Raw genomic sequence first — 20164 nt, 5'->3', positions numbered from 1 at the left:
CTAAGGTCTGGTTGGGTCACAATTCTAGCCTCCCTCCGCCAACCGCCTGGTTGTCTGAGTCCGGGAGCCGCCACGTCCCTAGAGGCCTGGGTTTCCTTAAGAGGCCCTGCTGCTAGTCCGGCCAGGTGGGAGGAAGCTGGTCCAAGTCTGGTGGCCCTAGGTGGGCGGAGCCTAATTGTGGCTCGAGCTAGGAGGAGTGTGACCAGGAGGTGCCGCTCACCCTTAGCGATCCGGTACGCGTCCCTGCACCCCCGAGAGCTCTCAGTCCCCGGGAGACAGGTGCTGTGGCCGCGCGGCGGCGCCCCCGAGGGGAGGTCCTGGAGTGCCCGCCCTCCCCCGCCCAGTCTACGCCCCTCCTCTTCTCTCCCCTCCCCCGCCGTCCACTGCCACCGGTCGCCAGCGATCCCGTTCCCGGGTCCCCGAGCAGACCCGGAGTGCGCGCGACGAGGTGTTGGGACACTTGTGGACCTGACCCTGGAGATCACCCGGGTTTGCCCGCCTCCCATCAGCCGCGATTCCCTGGCCCGCAACCCTGAACCCAGGGAACTCATTGGGTGGGGGTAGGGTCCTCGGGGACCCGGGCCAGCTCCCAGGGCGACGATGGAAGAGCAGCAGCGCGCGCGCTCGCACACGGTCACCACCACTACCAGCTCCTTCGCTGAGAACTTCTCCACCACCAGCAGCAGCTTCGCTTACGACCGAGAGTTCCTCCGCACCCCGCCGGGGCTCCTGATCGTAGCCGAGATCGTAAGTGTCGGGCCGGGCCGGGCTGGGCCGGGCAGAGGGAGGCAGGTGGACTCGGCTAGCTCGCGCGCCTCCAGCTCCGCCCACCGAGCTGGCTCCGGTCTTCCCGCGGGCTCCGGGAACACTCTTGAGCTTCGTTCGACTTCTTTGTAAAGTGCAAAACTCACATCCAGGTTCTTTCACCTGAGGCTCCCTTGGGGACCGGGGTCGTGACCCTCAGGATGTCTGCTGTGGGAGGCATCTCACAGCTTGCTGTTTTCTTTCGAGGGATGGTGGTCTTTCCCGAGAGTCGGATACTTTGGTGGGCGTTTATAGATCGTGGGTGTCTGGAATACGTAGGGCCTACCTCACCTGATCTCCACGTGCACGGGTCCCTAAAAAACAAAGCTTTTTATCAAACTGACCCTTCCAAAGTTGCTGGACTGGAACCCAGAGCTTCACGTGCCAGTCGGATGCTCTATCGCTGAGCCGCACCCCCAGTTCTAAAAAGCTTTCCTATTAAAAGTTATAAAGGAGAGAACTTCTGCGTAATTATCTTCCTGTGATCAAATTGAGATGAATCAAGAACATTTCCCTGAATAAATCTGAGAATCTCAACCTCTTTGAAACCTTGAGAGCCGCTGTACGGACCGTGCACATCCTGGTGGGGGCTGGGCAAGTGCCTGGGAGGGAGGCAGGACTTGTACGTGCTGTTCCTGGGAAGCCAGGCCTTCCGCCTGGAGTTCTGTTGACTACTGGTAGCGGCCACTATCTATTGTCCTCGCCCACTGCCAGGGTGTCTGTCCTGAAGGAGCTTCTAAGCGTGTGTAGTTCCTGAAGCGCTCTCCCTTGAAGGCGGTTGCAAGTAAGCTTATTTTACACGCGAGGAAACTGAGGTTCGGAGAGGAGGCGGAAATTTACTCTTGTTGGCAGAGCTGAGATTCAAGCCTATGTCTGCCCTTTTCTTGCTCTCTGCTCTTACCTGCTAAGGAGCGTCGACTCCCTTTCTGTTGCATCTCAGACCCAAGGAAACATTTGTGAAACTGAAATCCAGCCCATAGGAAAGCTAGAGAATGGGGGCGGAGATCGTGGGGTACAGTGGTTGAGCGTGCATGGACCCTCTGAGAAACCTTAAGCAGCCCCTGTGTGTTTCCTGGGAGCTTGCTGATTCAAGGCCCAGATCCACCCCAGACCCACCCAATCAGCTTCCACGGAAAGTTGGGAAAGTGTTGGCTTAGCTCATCTCCAAAACGGTTGGCCCAGGCAGCCCCAGGGGTATCTGCAGCCCTATTAAATAGCCCTAAGTATTACAGTCACAGTGCAAGGCCTGGCCTGGCTCAACAAATATTTGCTGTGTGAGTGAGGGAGTTGGCAGGCTCTCCTGCTTCAGAAAAGCAAATAGACGCTCAAGTGACTGAGTTGGGGCTTCTGTGGGGTGGCCCGGACCACCACCACCTTGTGTTGACGCGTTTGCCGCCCTCGTGCTCTCTGTTACATACCTTCAGAAAATAGGAAAGCGAAAGAACTGTCAAGGACCCTTCATCCCATCACTAAGTCGAACTACTGCTGATGTGTTGACGTGGCTCTATAGGCTGCAGTGAGCTCCTCCAAACAGTTTTTGGGTTTGGTGCGTGTGTGCATGGGCATGTGTGGCTATGCTCATCCAGGTGTGGCAGATGCAGGAGAGTGACAAGTGGGTGTCTTCATATTCCCCTTCTTTACTTGGGAGGGGGATGTGGCCTGTGGAGGTCAGAGGACAACTTATGGCAGCCTATTCTGTCCTTCTGCCAAGTTGCCCTTGGGATTTGAAGGACGCTGTCAGGATTGGTGGCAAACATCTTTTTTATCCATGGAGCCATCTGACCAGCCCTCCACCTTATTTTTTGAGACACAATCTCTCACTGAACCGGGGCATTTAGTTGAGCCTCTGGGATCTACTTGTCTCAAACCCCATTTATAGCCGTGTACCACCGTACCCAGATTTTTACATGGGTGCTGAGGGGCCAACATCAGTACTTCTGGGCAGCAGGCACTTTATCCACTGAGCCATCTCCCCAGTCTCTGCCCTTCTTTGTCAGACAGAGATAGCAGTGCCTGTTTTAGAGTCAAATCATCCTTGAGCCGGGCATATGCCTTTTATCCCAGCATTTGAGAGGTATGGGCAGGGGCATCTCTGTGAGTTCATTCCCAATGCACTCTTTCTGTTTCTGCTTGTGGTTTAAGATGTGAGCCCTCGGGGCTGAAGAGATGGGTCAGTGGTTAAGAGCACTGGCTGCTCTTCCAGAGGTCCTGAGTTCAATTCTCAGCAACCACATGGTGGTGGCTCACAACCATCTGTAATGGGATCCACTGCCCTCTTCTGGTGTGTCTGAAGATAGCTACAGTGTATTCATATAAAATAAAAATAAATCTTTAAAAAAAAAAAAGTGAGCTCTCAAACTTCCTGCCTCTGCCATCACCTTAGCTCTGCCATTATGTTTTTGATTTTGTTTGTTTGTTTGTTTGTGTTTGTTTTTGTTTTAAAGATTTATTTATTTATTGTATGTAAGTACACTGTAGCTGTCTTCAGACACTCCAGAAGAGGACATCAGATCTTGTTACGGATGGTTATGAGCCACCATGTGGTTGCTGGGATTTGAACTCCGGACCTTCAGAAGAGCAGTCGGGTGCTCTTACCCACTGAGCAATCTCACCAGCCCTTGTTTTTTTGTTTGTTTTGTTTTGGTTTTTGGTTTTTGGTTTTTTTTGAGACAGGGTTTCTCTGTATAGCTCTGGCTGTCCTGGATCTCACTCTATAGACCAGGCTGGCCTCGAACTCAGAAATCTTCCTGCCTCTGCCTCCCGAGTGCTGGGATTAAAGGAGTGCGCCACCACGCCCAGCAGCTCTGCCATTATGGAGCCTAGCATTCTGGAGCCATAAGCCCTAATAAACTCTTCTATAAGTTGCTTTGGTCACGTGCTTTATCACAGCAATAGAAAAGCAATACATGGACCATGGAAGTTCAGCTCTGCCTGTCTTCCATGATAGCCATTATATGGCTTGGGTTGGACCAGTACCAGTTTACCTATGACTTGGCAAACACCTCACAACGGAGCCATAGGGTAACTTATATGGAAGTAGAGGCAGGAGGGTCAGGAATTCAAGGTCATCCTTGGTTACATAACAAGTTCCAGACTAGCCTGTGCTGAGTCCCTTTCTCAAAATAAAAAGTTAATTCCAGTTCATCTCCCCTATCCCATTAGAATGTTCTTTCTCTAACTGTCATAGTGACATAGCTTCATGTGAGGGTCTTTCTTCCTGCACACTGAGTACCTTGTGAGTTCTCTCAAAAAAGGAAAACATCATTTTAAAATTTTTAAAAATTGGATTATTGTTCTAGTCTTCCCACTTTAAAGCATTTTTAAAAAAGATTGATGTACTTGTTTTATGTCTGTGAGTACATTGTCACTGTCTTCAGACATACCAGAAGAAGACATTGGGTCCCATTACAGATGGTTGTAAACCACCATGCGGTTGCTGGGTTTTGAACTCAAGACCTCCAAAAGGGCAACCAGTGCTCTTTCCACTTTAAAAAAAAAAAAATCCTCATATACTGTTTTCTTCATTGTGGCCTGCTGTTTACACATTTTTTTTTTTTTTTAGTTTACTTATCTGTGTGGATGTGTATGTCTGTGTGAACAAAGATGTCCTCTGTCACTCTCTCCTATTTGTTTGAAGCAGGGTGTCTCCCTGAATCTAGGAGCACGCATTTGCTTAGCTAGGCTAGAAGTATTAGGCCTTGTTAGAGGAAGTGAGCCACTGTGGGGGTGGACTTGGAGACTCTTCTTGGAAGACACTCTGCTCCTTGGCTTCCTTTGGATGAAGATGTAGAAATCTCAGTTCCTCCTGCACCACACTTGCCTGGATGCTGCCATGCTTCCACCTTGATGATAATGGACTGAACCTCTGAACCTGAAAGCCAGCCCCAATTAAATGCTGTTTTTCATAAGACTTGCGTTGGTCATGGTGTCTGTTCACAGCAGTAAAACCCTAACTAAGGCAGATGCCGTGAGAGTTTTGCAGGATTTCCGGTGTTTCCTCCTCACCCCTGCACTGGAAGGCGAACGAGTTTCTGGCTCTGGCTAACACCACAATGCACAGCAACTGATCTCTCTGTTATTTATCTAAGAAAAAGAAAGTTCCTTAAAGTAGAACTGTTGGCTAAAAAGCATGAATATAAGTTATTCGCGAACATCCTGAGGTCACCTCCCCTCAAAGCTCTACTGCTTCACGTTGTCATCGGTAGTGTGTGCCATTTATGTGCAAGCTAGAAGGACAGTGCAAATTCAAGATGCTAAGGATCCCCTGAAGTGACACACCACGTGACAACCTGAATTCAGATTCCCAGAACCAATGAAAAGCCAGACTCCGTAGGATGTGCCTGAGGAGACTCCCCAGGTACTCTCAGGCCAGCTTGCCTGTAGTATACACAGCTTCAAACAACAAAGAAACCTGCTTCAAACAAACTGGATGCCAGGAAGTGTTCCTGTACACATCCACACTCAGGAACATGCAGACACACATACCTTATACGCACACCATAACACCTCTCCCTTCCACCCCATCTCTGCCCATGCATGCTTTTGAGTGTGTGTGTGTGTGTGTGTGTGTGTGTGTGTGTGTGTGTGTGTGTGTGTGCAGAGGCTGGAAAAGGCACTATATCCCTTGGGTTGGAGTTACACAAACCTGTGAACTACCAGATGTGGGTACTGGGAACCAAATTCCAGTCCTCTGAAAGAATAATGAATGTTCTTGACCTCTGAGCCCCCTCTCCATCCCGAGTGCTTTATTCTAAGATACTTATTTGTTCAGGAGTTAGCATATGGATGTAGATGCAGCTTGTAATGGGCCATTTCTTGAATATCATAAAGTATGGTGGTTATCTGCAGATGGAGGACTGTGGGTGTGTTTCTGAATTCTGCCACCCCATTCCTTAAAACATACCCGCCTCCCCTCGATACATACATTGCAAGAAATGACTTCTGTTTGAACCTTAAAGAAATGAACTAATTGCCTGCCTGGGTCAGGGGGAGTGCCTGTAGCTCAGCCTAACACTCAAGGCTGTGCCTTGGTAACTATGTTGAAACCAAATTACAGGGGCTTCTTTCCTTTTACAGTTTCATTACAAGCTAGTAAGAGCCCAGTACTTGACCTGTGAATTGGCCGATGCTGCAATCTTGTAACTATTACAAGCACTTGAAACAGAATCAAAGTGATTGCAACAATCCCAGCTAATTGAATCCTTCCTGTTATTGGTGACTTTCAAATGAAGTATGGCATCCATGTCATGATGTTAAGTCCCCTTTTATTTACTTAACTGTCACAAGCAAACTTAGCTGAGACAACAGGGACTGGGTGGACTGAGGACTGGCATCTAAATCAGGGTCTTGTCAGCCCCTTTTCAAAAGAGTGAGGATTTGTTTCCATTTCACAGAATGGGGGGGGGGGCAGCCAGTGAGGAAAAGAAACTTTACAAAGATGAACTAAGCACACCCCCACCACACACCCCCCCACAGGCATGGTGTCCTTCTGCATCTAAAGTGGGGAGCACGGTGAAGTGGAAATTGTCAGAGTGCAGGGGGTTCTACTGCTTGCCTAATGCCCCATGCAGGCTAGGGGTGCCAATGCCTTGAAATGCATGGGACACTTCCAGCACACAGAGCTGCTGAGGGCCTGTTGTTTGTTGGTAAGAACTCTTGGTGAACCATTATTTACCTTTTGGGTGTACTCTTCTTGAATTTCTTGAGTTATATGCTACTTAAACATAATTTTCAAAAACATAACCAGTTCTGTTCCTTGCTGTGACTGTGGTGGATAAAGGATTGTCCACTTGACACACTCTAATCTCCTAGGAAACAAGGCTCCGGGTGTGTCTTCCCCTGGGGTAGTTGTGATGGGAAAGCTCACCCCAAGAGTAGCTAGAAGCTTCCATTCCATGGGCTGGGATCCTCAACTGAGTTAAAAGGAGAAAGTGGGTGAATTTGCGCGTCATCCTTGAGCAGGGCCCATGCTAATCTTCTCTGTTATCTGCCCAGTTTTACTCTATGTGTTCCCAAAGCGAGCGTGTGTCCTGTGTCTTGCTGACACTGGATACCGTTTTCCATAAGTGAGTAGCCCCGTTTTTTAAAAGATTATTTTATCTTTAGTTCTAGGTCACACCTGTGTCTGTGGATGATGACTTTGTGCACATGGGCCTAGGTGCCCTCACAAGCCAGAGGCTTTGACTCTGTTGGATCTGGAGTTACAGGCAGTTGTAAGCCACCCTCAGTAGGTGCTGGGAACTGAACTCTGTTCCTCGGCAACAGCAGCAAGTGCTCTTAACTACTGAGCCAGCTCCCCAACCTGCTGAATGGATTTTTAAAATGTATTCTTCCACAGTTTTATATGATGTACCTTGATTATACCTGCTCCCTTCCCATCCCCTTTCTCTTTTTCTTTCTTTATCTTTTCTTCATTCAGTTATTTCTTATTCCTTCCACCTTTGATTTTTGTGAGGCAAGGTCTCATCATGTAGCCCTGGCCACACCAAAACTCACTATGTAGACCAGGCTGGCCTAGAAAGAGAAGAGATCCTCCTGTGTGTGTCTCAGGAGTTTTGGGACTAAAGGAGTGCACCACCTTGTGTGACACCCTTACTCGGGTATTAAAGCATTTTTTTATTATATGAATTTTTAAAATTCCATCTTTTAAAGCATCCTTTATTTTATGAATTTACATAATGCATGAGTATTATATATTATATGCCTCCCTGACCAACTTGTTTTTGCCTCTTAAAAAATATTTATTTTATTATGTGTGCAGCTGTTTTGCTAGTGTGTCTATTTGGGTACCACCTGTGTGCCTGGTGCCTGAGGAAGCCAAAAGAGAGTTAAATACAGAGTCATAGCCAGCTGTGAGCTGCCATGTGGGTGCAAGAGCAGCCAGTGCTCTTAACCACTGAGCCAGCACTTGAGGCCCCTTCATTCCGTTCCTAAAGACCACACGGTTCCCCAGAAGCAGCCAGACTCCCATGGTCGCATGTTTCCTTCTTTGAATGTCATTTTAACAAACATCCTTTAAGCTAAATGAATCTCTCTGGCCAAGTGGTTATGGCACATGCCTTTAATCCCAGCACTTGTCAAGCAGAGGCTAGTAGATCTCCAAGTTCGAGACCAGCCTGGTCATCAGAGCAAGTTCCAGGACAGCCAGGCCTACACAAGACAGAGTTTCTCTAACTCTGTCTTGAAAACAAACAAACAAACAACAACAAAACCCCAAGTAATCAAAACAGAATCTTTCTCTGGATTATTTTACTCTTGAGTAGTTAGAATTAATTTTAAAGGAGGAGGGCATGGTGGTGCGTGCCCTTCATAAGAGCTGCCTATGAGGGCATGGGTAAGGGGTTATTTGCTTGAGCAAGGGCAACTTAGCAGGGGCTACACCATTAAGGAAAGGGGCTCCCCTCCCCAGCATCTATTAACTGCCAATGGCTCCCTAGGGAGTGGTGGGGCAGTTTGAGCTATGATGGAATGAAAATGTGCAGGGTCTTGAGCATTCGTAAAGCAAGTAGGCACAGCTGCTATAGGGTTGTGGCTACCACAGCCATGTCACATCCAGGACACAGCATTTCTAAGCTCCCTCCCCTATCCTGTGGCTCTTACGACTTTCAGCCCCCATTCCCTGAGCCTTGGAAAGGATGGTACAGACGGCTCACTTAGGGCTAAAGTGCAGTAGTGTGTCCACTTAGCAAAGTAACAATAGTAGGCTCACCCCCAGGGACTATATCCACCCTAGCCATTATTATCAGGTTTATAGTACCAGGCCTGAAAGAATTCCTAGCTTTATTGAGATATGACTCATTTATAAAGTTGACCTTTTGTAAGGTACAATTCAGAGGATCATAGATGATTATAGGTTTGGACAAACTATCCCCATTAGCTAATTAGAACTTCACCTCATTAAAGAGATTGCACCTGCTAGTTGGCACTCCCCCACTCTTCCCATTCGTCTGCCTAAGGGGAAAATCACTAACCTACCTTCTGTCTCTGTGGATTTGCCTGCTCTGTATGTGACGCGTTAATGGTCCTTACTCTTGGATGGCTGTCACTTAGCATCCTGCTTCCAAGAATCATTCATGCAGTCCATCAGATGCTTGCTGCACAAGCATGAGAGTCTGAGTTCAGATCGCCAGCACCCACAGGAAACACTGGGTGAGGTGGCGTGCTTCTGCAACCCCAGCACTAGGCGGCAGAGACAGGGAGGTCACTAAACTTACTGGCCCACTGATGAACTCCAGGTCTAAAGAGAGACCCTGTGTCAAAACAAAACAAAACAAAACAAAAGGGTAGGGTATAATGGAATAGAGGAGGACATCTGAAGTCAACCCTCTGGCTTCTACATGTGTACATGGCACATCCATGTGTACCACATACATACACAAACACACACACATACACACATACATATACACAATACACACACATACACACACATACATGCATACCACATACACATACACACACATACACACACACACACATACACACACACACACACACACACACACACACATACACGACACCAATCAAAATCAAAAGACATACTCATGCTATATAGTGTGTGAGTATTTTACTTTCTTCGTGGTCAAGTGTTATTCTGTCTCTGTCTCATCATATACAAGATTATTGGTTGTCTAGTCACCAGCTGGCAGACGTTTGAGTTGCTTCCGTATTTTGACCATTATGAATATAATGCTACTGTGAACCTTAATCAACAACCTTCTGCAAAAGACGTTTTCCTTTTGATTTGTTTGGGCATTTTAGCTAAAGAAATGGAGTCTCTTCGGTGAGTCGAATGAACGTCTTGAGACTTCAATAGACTGGTCCCAAAGCAGTCCCAAGAAGGACCCATGGGCTTCATTTCATTTGACTTTTTGTAGCAACCCTGTTGGGTATGAAGTGATTTACCATTGTGGGTGTGGTTCATTTGCTGTGGTAACCAAAAATGCTGAGCAATTTTCCTGTGACTTTTTGTCATTTGTATATATATTTTGAGAAATGTCTATTTAAATTCTTGGCTGTTTTGAAAAATGATTCGCTTGTGTGCATATGAGTATAGTGGTGTGGGGGGTGGACCTGCCATGAGTGTCTGGAATTGGCCTTACAGACAGTTGTAAGCTGCCGTGTGGGTGCTGGGAATTGAACCCTGGTCCTTTGGAGGATCAGCCAGTGTTTTTAACCACTGAGCCATCCTCTCCAGTCCGCCTCTTCTTTGTTTTTGAGGTGAAGTCTCCCTGTGTAGCCCAGGCTTCAGTTGTCCATCTTCCTGCCTCAACCCCCTCCCCCAAGTGCTAGTGTTCAACGCTTCCACACCAAGCAGGGTCACAGCCTTAAAGAATCTTAAAGGTTAAAAGCTACAGTAAGCACCCAGCAGTCGAAATGCACACAGGAGGCAGAGGCAGGTGGTTCTCTGAGCCTGGTCTATAGAGTTCCCGAACTACACAGAGAAACCCTGTCTCAAACAAACAAACAAACAAATCCAAAACAGCAACAACAAAACAGAAAGAAAGAAAGAAAGAAAGAAAGAAAGAAAGAAAGAAAGAAAGAAAGAAAGAAAGAAAGAAAGAAAGAAAGAAAAAAGCAAGCCTACAGTAAGAAACCAATAGACCTGTGTATTTTACCATGCTCAGTTTATTTGGACTTTGTAAAAGATTAATAGGATGATTTAGCTACAGTTGTGAATGGTGCAACTTTGAAGCCACAGTGGAAAGATTACATCAACTTCCATTGCTATAAGTCAGAGAAAGCCTGAAAAGCCACGGGCTGGTTGATTTTCCAGAGGTCTGAGCTTATGATCTGTGGCGAGAACCTCGTTCCTCTTCTCACCTGCGCTTTCCTTCCCAGATCTCAAACCTAATTATAAGAGGTTCCACCTGATGGGGAAATAATTCAGAGGAGAAAGAGCAGTGTTTATTTAAAATCTGCCTTGTTTCCAGAAACAGCTGGAGGCAGCACAGTATTCTTTACACTGAAGCTGTAAACACTACACCACTAAAGTCCTATCAATGCCTGAGATCTCTGTAGAGAATAAATCTCGCTCGGAAATACTAGCTTTGAGCAGGCTTGAAGGGACTCCTAGAGGCAGATGCTTCAGAGGCAGCTCCTGGGTGGCCATCAATGAAACCACAGTCAAGAGGGGGAAATGTCGGTCTTATCAGCTCTTGACTCCAGGTTAGCCTCCAGTCGCGGAGCTGTGTCTTCTGTCTCACAAGGCAAAGCGTTTCCTTAGAATTGGAGCTGTTTGTGGATGTCTACAATAGCTATACTGAATGATCTACTGGGGTGTGTGGGAATGGTTTAGTGGCTCAGAGAGCTTGCTGTACAAACGTGAAGATCAGAGTTCAAATCCTCAGCGTCTACATAAGGAGCTGGCTCCTATAACCCCAAGCTAGTGGAGAGGGGAGAGACAGGAGGCTTGCTAGCCACAGCCTGGCTCCACATTCAGTGAAAGATCCTGTCTCAGGGAATAAGGCAAAGAGAACTCCTCTGGCCTCCGTGCCCATCCCTGCATGCACATGTGCCCTCCCAGGGACTTAGATCTAAAAGGCTTTTAAGTCTGATAGGGTTTTGCCATGTTTTCCTTTTTTGTTTTGTTTTGTTTTGCCCATGAAGCTAATGCTGAATTTTGTTTTTGTTTTTGTTTTTGTTTTTTTAACTCTATTATGGGGTTACATTGAACTAACAAAAGTGGGCGAGGAGGGTTAGGGTAGATGGTATTGTAAGGCTGACTGACACAAATGGTGTCCTGGGAAACAGCTCAGGTGGGAGGCATCACATGTATTCTCTTCCCCGTTTCCAAAAGTACTGGGGATTGGCTGCCTCGGGTAATTTTCTGGACTTGTACAAGTGAGAAGTCGGGTGGTGTCTTTCCCCAGGTTCTCAGAGCAAGGTTCCTCCTTGCCTTCAGCCCTCCCGATCTCAGGTAGCATAGACTGGCTTTAAACACCTGATGTTCCCTCCTTCACCTCCCAAGTTCTGGTTTATACAAAATCTGGCTCCTCCTTTTACCCATTTAACAACTGGCATGTCATAAAGCATTAAAATATGTGCCGGGCGTGGTGGCGCACGCCTTTAATCCCAGCACTTGGGAGGCAGAGGCAGGTGGATTTCTGAGTTCGAGGCCAGCCTGGTCTACAGAGTGAGTTCCAGGACAGCCAGGGCTACACAGAGAAACCCTGTCTCGAAAAAAACAAAAAATAAAAAATAAAATACATATATGTTATGCATATGATGTATGTATATGATGTATGTATATGATGTATGTATATGATGTATGTATATGTGGGCCTGGGGACGGCTCAGCAGGAAAGGTACTTGCTGCCTGTCTTAGGGTTACTGTTGCTATGATAAACACCATGACCAAAGCAACTTGGGGAGAAAGGGGTTAACTTGATTTATGAGTCCACATCACAGTTCATCACTGAAAGAAGTCAGGACAGGAACTCAAGCAGGGCAGGAACCTTGAGGGGCTGATACGGAGGCCATGGAGGAGCTGCTTACAGGCTCGCTTCACTTGGCTTGCTTGTCTGCCTGTCAGCCAGTGATGGCCCCACCCACAACGGGTGGGACCCTCCCCCATCAATCAGTAATTAAGAAAATGTCTACAGCCTACCTTACGGAGGCATTTTCTTATTTGTGGCTCCCTCCTCTGAAATGACTATAGCTTATGTCCAGTTGATATGACTGACAAGCACACTGCCCAAGTCTGTAGCCCTGCTCATCTGGCTCCTAAACAAAACAAAGAGCCCAGAACTGTAACTGGGGTGACATCCCAAGTATAGGGGTCCATTAACTCATAGGGGACTTCAAATCCTGTCCTATGGAAACCTTCCCTAAGGTGCTAGACCTCTAGACTGTAACAGCTCACGGTAGGGTGAACGGTGAGGTCAGTATTCCAAATTATGGCTTCTCTCTCTCTCTCTCTCTCTCTCTCTCTCTCTCTCTCTCTCTCTCTCTTTCTCTCTTTCTTCCTTTTTTTTCTTTCTTCTAAAAACAATCAAACAAGATTCTCACTGGGTACCCCTACAACTCAAAATGTGGGCCAGGTTGGCCTCACAGCTCCTCCTGCCTCTGCCTCCCAAGTGTGTCATCACGGCCAGCTAAATACGGCTTTATAGATGACACTTGATTGATCTGCTAAGGGGTCTCGGGCCAGAGCCCCTAACCCTCTAAACTATAAAGTATTTCCTGTTGCACTGGTTATCAGATCCCCTCCTCCCCATTCTCTCCCTCCTCCCCTCTCATCCCACCCCCCATGAGTAGCCTCTGTTACTAAAGGATTGCTATCTCACCTGAGATCTTATCTCTGTTGAACCTGGAAAGAACCTTTATTACCTAACGTGTTTCTATTTAATCCCCTTCTTCCCTCTGGGGCCGCATTGTCCTCGCTCTGTGCCCCCAGCTCTTGAGAGAACCCAGCCCACAGAGCTGCTTTCACTCCCTGCTTTTTATGGCTCAGACCCCTCAGCTGTTTCAGTTTTGTGAAAATCTTTTTCTTCCTCACTCTTGGGAGATAATTACTCAGGTCACACAACTCTAGAATGACAGTTTATGGCTAGTACATGGAAGGTGTCTTTCTTTCTGTGGTGGTTGGTTGTAAACCAGAATTTCTTTCCATTTAATGCCTTCACTTTTCTTTCTTTTTCTTTTTCTTTGTCTTTGGATACAACAGCAGCCTCACTACGATATGTCAAACAGGATTACTTATTTGATTACTTAAGATATAATAATAAATAAATCTTAAAAAAGAAAAGATGAGATTGGCCACTGTTGTATTTAGTGTTTCTTTTGGTTTTGAGCTGTTTGTTGTTTGTTTGAAAGGGGTTGTTGGGAAGCCCAAGCTGACCTTGAGCTAAATGTGTTATCAGTGGTGACTTTGAGCTCCTGACTTTCAAGTGCTGGGATTTGAACTCCTGACTCCAAATGCTGGGATTGCGGGTGTGTGTTGCAGAGCCCAGTTCCAACTAGGCTCTCTGGGCACGCTGGGCACACCCAGGCATGCTGTCGGTTCCCGTTTACCTCATCTCCTCCTGAAGCTAGCTACTCACCAGGTCCATGTCATCACCTGCTCCCCACCCTGCCCCTTCCTCCTCCTTAAATTTTGAAGCCCTTTGTGGGGATCGGGTGATGTTACCTAAGTGGTGTGGACCTCGCTGTCTCAAAAATCTCAGCATCCTTAAAGCCTTCCGCACACCTCTGTTAGTTCCAACGAGCCCGTGCTTTCTTTGCCTCCCCCTCCCCTCTCATGGCTATTGCCCGGTTCTAATGTTTATAAGAAGCCAATACATTTCAAGCTTTATATTATATTTATGTGTGTGTGCCACATGTGTCTGGGTGCCCCTGGAGGCCAGAAGACTGTCAGATCTTTAAAGCTGAAGTAGCAGGCAGTTGTGAACCATCTATCTGATGTGGGCGCCGGGAACTCAGAAACGACTGCCCCATCTCTCTACCCCCTCAGGTCGGTTTCTGGCACCCGATCCATCTCACCATTCCCACACAGTGAGCACTGGCGGTCGAGTCTCCAGCGTCCTCTCTGTCTCTCTCCCATTTGGAGGAGCTGCTGGTCTGGGTGAACTCATTTAGTGCGGCTCCCAGAAGAACTTGCTTAAGAAACTGCGGGCAACCTTTTCACCTGCTGGCATTAGTTATTTATTTATTTACTTACTGAATAGGTAGCTAGCGTTTCCATGGCGCCATTTTCCAGTCCTGTGGTTAGAGAGAATTGTTTAATCTTGAAAAGAAGGCAGGGGTGTGCTGGAGATGTCGTGCAGTTGACTGAGGGTTTTCCTGGCATGGGTACCTTGGGCTGCCGTGAGCCTAGCAGGGTGGTGCAGCTCAGAGATGCAAGCGGAGGAAGAGGGCCTCAGAGTTCAAGGTCAGCCTTTGCTACATAAAAACACTCCTTCAGAATAATAATAATATAATAACAATATATTTTTTATTTTTATTTTTATCGTTTTAGGAACTGGGAGAGGAGGTAGAAAAGAACAGAATTCACTCTGCTGATTCTGTTCTTTAGGAAATGGACTGACAACTCTGATAGTAGCTGCCTTTGAGGGTGACCAGGGTGGGCAGACACTGTGTCCTTTGTCCCAAGCACGTGGCTCTGCTTCAGTGGAACTCATTGCCACTATGTAAAAACCAGCTATCAGAAGATTTAGATTTCCCTTGGAAAACTGAACAGACGCACGATGCTGAGCCTGTAGAAGTTATTTTGGATACAGGAAGGCCATGCCCTCTGCACTTTTGACAGTTGGGCAAGCGTAGGGTGTCGAAACAGAGGCAGTAAGTGGCCTAGACCAGACTGAAACCTGTTTTTCTCTTTTGACAGTCAAATCGCTGTGGCCTGAGGCAGGTGGGTGACAACTAGGTCAGAGGTGCAGGGGGATAAGGCTTTGTGGGTGCCACCAGCGACTGCCTGGCTTTTCCTCTCTTCCCTCCTCTGTAGGTACCCTGCCTGGCACAGCTCTTTGTACCTAGCAGAGTAGTGATCAGTACCATTTGCTGAGTACTTGAAATTGTTGCCAACGTTCTTTTTAACTCTCTACAGTGAGGTAGTTGAAAATGGTGGAAATTTGACCACACTGGCTTAAATAAGATTAAAAAAAAAAAAGGCTAACACACCCTGGAAAGTTACACGAGGCTGGGTTCATCACAGAGGTGGGGTTCAACATGGGGGGGAGTTTATCATGGAGGGTGGGATCTCACCTTTGTGGTACAAACTGATCTCAAACTCTCAGAGATCCCCCTGCCTCTGCCTCCCCAGTGCACCACCATACCTGGCAGAGTTTCTTTCTTATTGGTGGTAACCAAGTACAGGAGGTCCCTGAAGGACCTGGTTTGGTCACATGGCTGTTTCTTCTGTTGGAGGTAGAAGACTCCCAAACCTCGGTCATCTGTTCTTGGATGTGGAATAAACTCTTGCTATGTTCACTGGAGCGGAGGTGAAACACGAATCTCCTACTGGAGACATCCTCCTCCCGTCTCACAGAGGCCACTGTGAGGCCTAAAGGAAAGGCCTTGTGATGGACACCGTGACAACCAAAAGTGGGAGGGGTCTAAGCCAGGCCTTTATGACCCCAGGTGGAGTCAAGTCTTGACTCAGTGGCTTCAGCTGTTTCTGTGGGGGAAGGGAGTTCATCTTCCTGGCACCCCCACTTTGCAAGGGGAAACCCCTTGCTCCTGAATTTACCAGTCAGACTCTAGCGATTTCCTGCACCCTTATCATGGCAGGATGCTGGTTCCAGTTTGACTCTAAGCTCTGTTTTCCCTGGAATTCTTCTGGTGGCCACCCTTGTAAATAGCTCCCTTAGGGGCTGGAGAGACAGTTCGGCTGTGGAGATCAAGTGTTCCAGAGAACCCAGGTTACACCCTAGAACCCATGTGGTACCGCATAGCCATCTGTAACTCCAGCTCCTGAGGATCTAGCGCCCTCTTCTGGCCTTCAAGGGTACTAGACACGCAAGTGGTGCACAAATATATTGTGCAGTCAAAATACTCATACCCCTTAACTCTGTATGCATGAGTGTGTGTGCATGCGTGTGCGCGTGTGTGTTCCCTTTAAACTGGCTAGGTATGGTATTGGAGTTCTGTAATCCCAACATTTGGTAGGTCAAGGAAAGAGGGCCAAGACTTTGACATTATCCTTGGATACACAGAGATTTTAAGACCAACACAGGCTACCTACATGAGACCCTTGTTTTGACAGACAGACAGACAGACAGACAGACAGACAGAGAGGTTGAATAGAGTTGTCATAACAGAAGGAAGAGAGGGAAGAGAGAAGCTGACGGAAATCTAGGATGGTCAGATGCAAGCAAAAGATGAAATGTTTTTCTGTCTCTGTCCCTCATCTCCTCCTTCCTCTCTCCCCTCCACCAGTTTGAGAATCAAGGTATCAGAGACTGAACTGTGGGAATAAATGTAGAGACCTGTGTACCCCACTGGATTTTAACTCTTTCCTTTGGCTACCTCTGGTCACTGGTTTGTTTGACATAGGCTCTCCCTGTGTAGCCCAGGCTGCCCTCGATCTTGCAGGTTTCTTGCCTCACCAGGAAGTTGGGACCACAATCATACAAACCACACACGACTCTTATTTGTTCCTGGCCAGAAAATATAGTTAGCTTGAGGTGGCTTCCATGTCTCTCCTGTGAAACCTCATTTGTAAAGCATAGCCCCAGCGTGTATAACTTTGTGTTTCTCTGTCTTCATTCTGTAGGACCTGGAAGTAAAAATATTTGGTTGAATGAATTCTCCATGCCAAAAAGGAAAAGGCCTGTCAATTGTTTGAGGGGGAAAGTTTTGTTTTTTTTCCTGTCACTATTTTGGGAACTCTCTGGTGTCTGGGCCGTTAGAGCAGAAAGATTTGACGGTGTTTTGTGCCTTGTTCTCAAGAAAGCAAGTGATGGAGGCAGGCTTAGCCTGTTCGCTTTTCTTTACTTTCTGCTTTTCTCTCTCTTTTTTGAGACAGGATCATACTATGTATCCCTGGCTGTCACTATGTGTCCCTGGCTGTCACTATGTATCCCTGGCTGTCACTATGTGTCCCTGGATGTTCTAAAACAGGCTGGCTTCATATTCACAGAGATCCACCTGCCTCTGCCTTCCAAGTGCTGGGATCAAAGGCCCATGCCACCATGCCTAGACCAGATGCAAATTTATGTGGCTTTTTATTGTGAGGGAACAGTTGAAGCTGACCCAGGGAGCCATGCCCTCAGAGGCGCAGCTAATGTAGTCTGACCCTTTGCCCTCTGACCCAGTGGGAGAACACACACAGATCCTGTAGGCAGGAGAGAGAATGGTCCTTGAATCTTGCTCCCGGTAAAGCGTTGGTTATATACTGGAGGTGGCTTGATTTCAGGTCAGGTCAAATGCGAGGGCCTTGCTTTATACATGAAGATCTGGTGTACACAGAGAAATAAATAGTAAATATACAAGAGGGTGTGCTCACTCAGGCTGTAATCTCAGCACTTGGTGAGCGGAGGCAGGGGGATTGAGAGATTGAAGCCAGCCTGAGCTACACAGTGAAATACTGTCTCAAACAACAGCAAATTAGTAGCAGTAGCAGTAAATGCATAATAATAAATACATATTACTAAGTACATACATGAGTGGTGAGATCTACTTGCGCTCTGGGAATGGGTCTGTTTGGACCTAAAGTACCAGTTATATAAGATACTGCTATTAGGAGCTCAGTAGAGGGTGTAGATCTCTCTATACTATTTTTACAACATTTTATAAATATATAATTAATTTTGGGGACTGGAGAGATGGCTCAGTGGTTAAGGGCATGTATCACTCTTGCAGAGAATCTGAGTTCAGTTCCCAACACCCATGAGAGGTGGTTTCGAAAATGCTTCTGACTCCAGAAGATCTGACCTATGACCTCCTCAGACACCTGCACTCACGTACACCTAAACCCTGGCTCTCGTACACACACAACTAAAACTAAAGTAAAAGGGGAGCCTTTTGTAAGGCCCAGCACAGGATAGGCTGCAGAACTGGAGCCAGTCCCACGTCGTTGCTGATGAATGGTGACTTTTTTTCTTTTTTGGTTTTTCGAGACAGGGTTTCTCTGTGTAGCCCTGGCTGTCCTGAAACTCACTTTGTAGACCTGGCTGGCCTCAAACTCAGAAATCTACCTGCCTCTGCCTCCGGAGTGCTGGGATTAAAGGCGTGCACCACCACCGCCTGGCTTTTTTAATGTCTTAATACTCACTGTGACTACAGCTGTGTGCAGAAACACATCATGTCCTGACAGAGATGTGTTTTGGGAAATGCATTATCACACCATTTTTATCATGTCAAGAGCCTCCCAGATAATGCTACCGAAACCTAGATAACATGTATATATGATACAGCCCAATGCACCTAGGCTTGTGAGGAAAACATCAGGAGGTTGTCAAGTTCAACAAAAACCATCCAACCAGGAGATGTGACAGAAACTAAGATATTTGATGCTACTGCCAGTGTAACACCCAACACTGTTTTACTTTTTGGGGGTGGGGTGGGGTGGGGTGGGGTATTATTATTTGTGTGGGCAGAGACCAGAAGATTATAGGTGTGTTAGCTCGTTTCTGCACTGTGGCTTGAAAACAGCTATTACGGTGTGAATCACTTAATTATGAAAAGGTCTAAAGTTAACATGTAAACATTTGAAATCTCAAAAATCAAAAATGAGCCAGGTGTGGTGGCACACTTACCTTTAATCCCAACATATGAGAGGCGGAGCTCAGGAACATTGCCCCGTTTGAAGCCAGCCTGTGCTACACAGTGAGACCCTGTGTCAAAAACAAGCAAATGAATACAGTTTCATTTATCAACAACTAAGACAGATGGTGGCTTGATTCAGGGCAGTGATTGGTGCCGTGGTTCATTGCACCAGGCAGTACTATTTGGCACAAGCCTGTTCTCTACACTGCTGGTCACAGGTGCCTACAAGCACTTTGGAAGCCAGGCACCGTGGTCCCTCTTTGTCCTCAGCTTTCTTTTGTGTTCTTTCAGTCACACGCAGTCATTCAGGACGAGCACAGCGCAGGACATTCTGAGAGGAATTTGAAAACCTTGTGTTAGAGTCTACCATTCTAGGTGTTTGGTTTTATTTATGGTTAGTGTGGTGCTTTGAATGTCAAATGTCCCTCCAGAGGATCAAGTGTTTAAGCATGTGGTCCCACGTGGTCCCCAGTAGTGAGCAGTGTTTTGGGAGGTTGTGGACCCTTGCAGAGGTGAGTCTTGGCTGGCTAAAGGAGGTCAGTGGTGTGAGGTGGGCTTGAGGTATAACCTGGCCTGCTTCTATTTAGTTTTATGCTTCTCATCCACCCAATGATATGGCAAGATGCTGTCTCTCAAACCCAGGCCAGAACCCCAGCCACACCCCCCCAACTCTATCATAAAACTGTGAGCCACAGTAACACCTTCTCCCCATGAGTTGGTCTTGTCAGGGGTTTGATCCCAGAGATGAACAAGTAACTAGCATAGTTACCGTTAATCTTTAACTGACGTAATCTGTGAATTATGTTCCTTGCTGGTGCATGGTTACAGTAGATCACTGAGGGGCCGGAGCATAGCATAAGGAGGATCGTTGGTCCCTGGTAGACATGTCAGTTCCACCACACGTGGAACAGCACACTGGCTTTCTCACTGGGCTGGGAAGAAGCCACCCCTGAGGGCTAAGCAAACCCTGCGAGATTTTAAGGCCAATTTTTAAATTATAATTATCAGTGTGTGTGTGTACATGTGCGTGCACATGCGTGTGTGTGTGTGTGTGTACACACGTGCAAGCATGTGGAGGAGAGTCAGGGGGCAACTTAGGATCTCAGGGATCAAACCCAGGCATCTTTACCTACCAAGTGTGTCCCCACCCCCC

General features: G+C 47.1%; 1 protein-coding gene and 1 pseudogene across 1 annotated transcript in view; one reads left to right on the top strand and one right to left on the bottom strand.

Annotated features, from left to right (window-relative positions):
• The first annotated feature begins 306 nt into the window (after window positions 1-306).
• The window catches only part of Cmtm8 (CKLF like MARVEL transmembrane domain containing 8), a 53077-nt gene continuing 33219 nt past the window's right edge, over window positions 307-20164 (top strand). Inside the window, exon 1 of the mRNA XM_021207967.2 lies at window positions 307-747. Coding sequence (XP_021063626.1) covers window positions 601-747 — 147 coding nt within the window. The 5' untranslated portion in view covers window positions 307-600. The remainder of the gene's footprint in view (window positions 748-20164) is intronic.
• LOC115064858 lies at window positions 6724-6824 on the bottom strand (annotated as a pseudogene).

Source organism: Mus pahari, chromosome 10, assembly GCF_900095145.1.
Source record: "Mus pahari chromosome 10, PAHARI_EIJ_v1.1, whole genome shotgun sequence".
NCBI lineage: Eukaryota > Metazoa > Chordata > Mammalia > Rodentia > Muridae > Mus > Mus pahari.
This window is presented reverse-complemented; position numbering and strand designations above follow the sequence as displayed.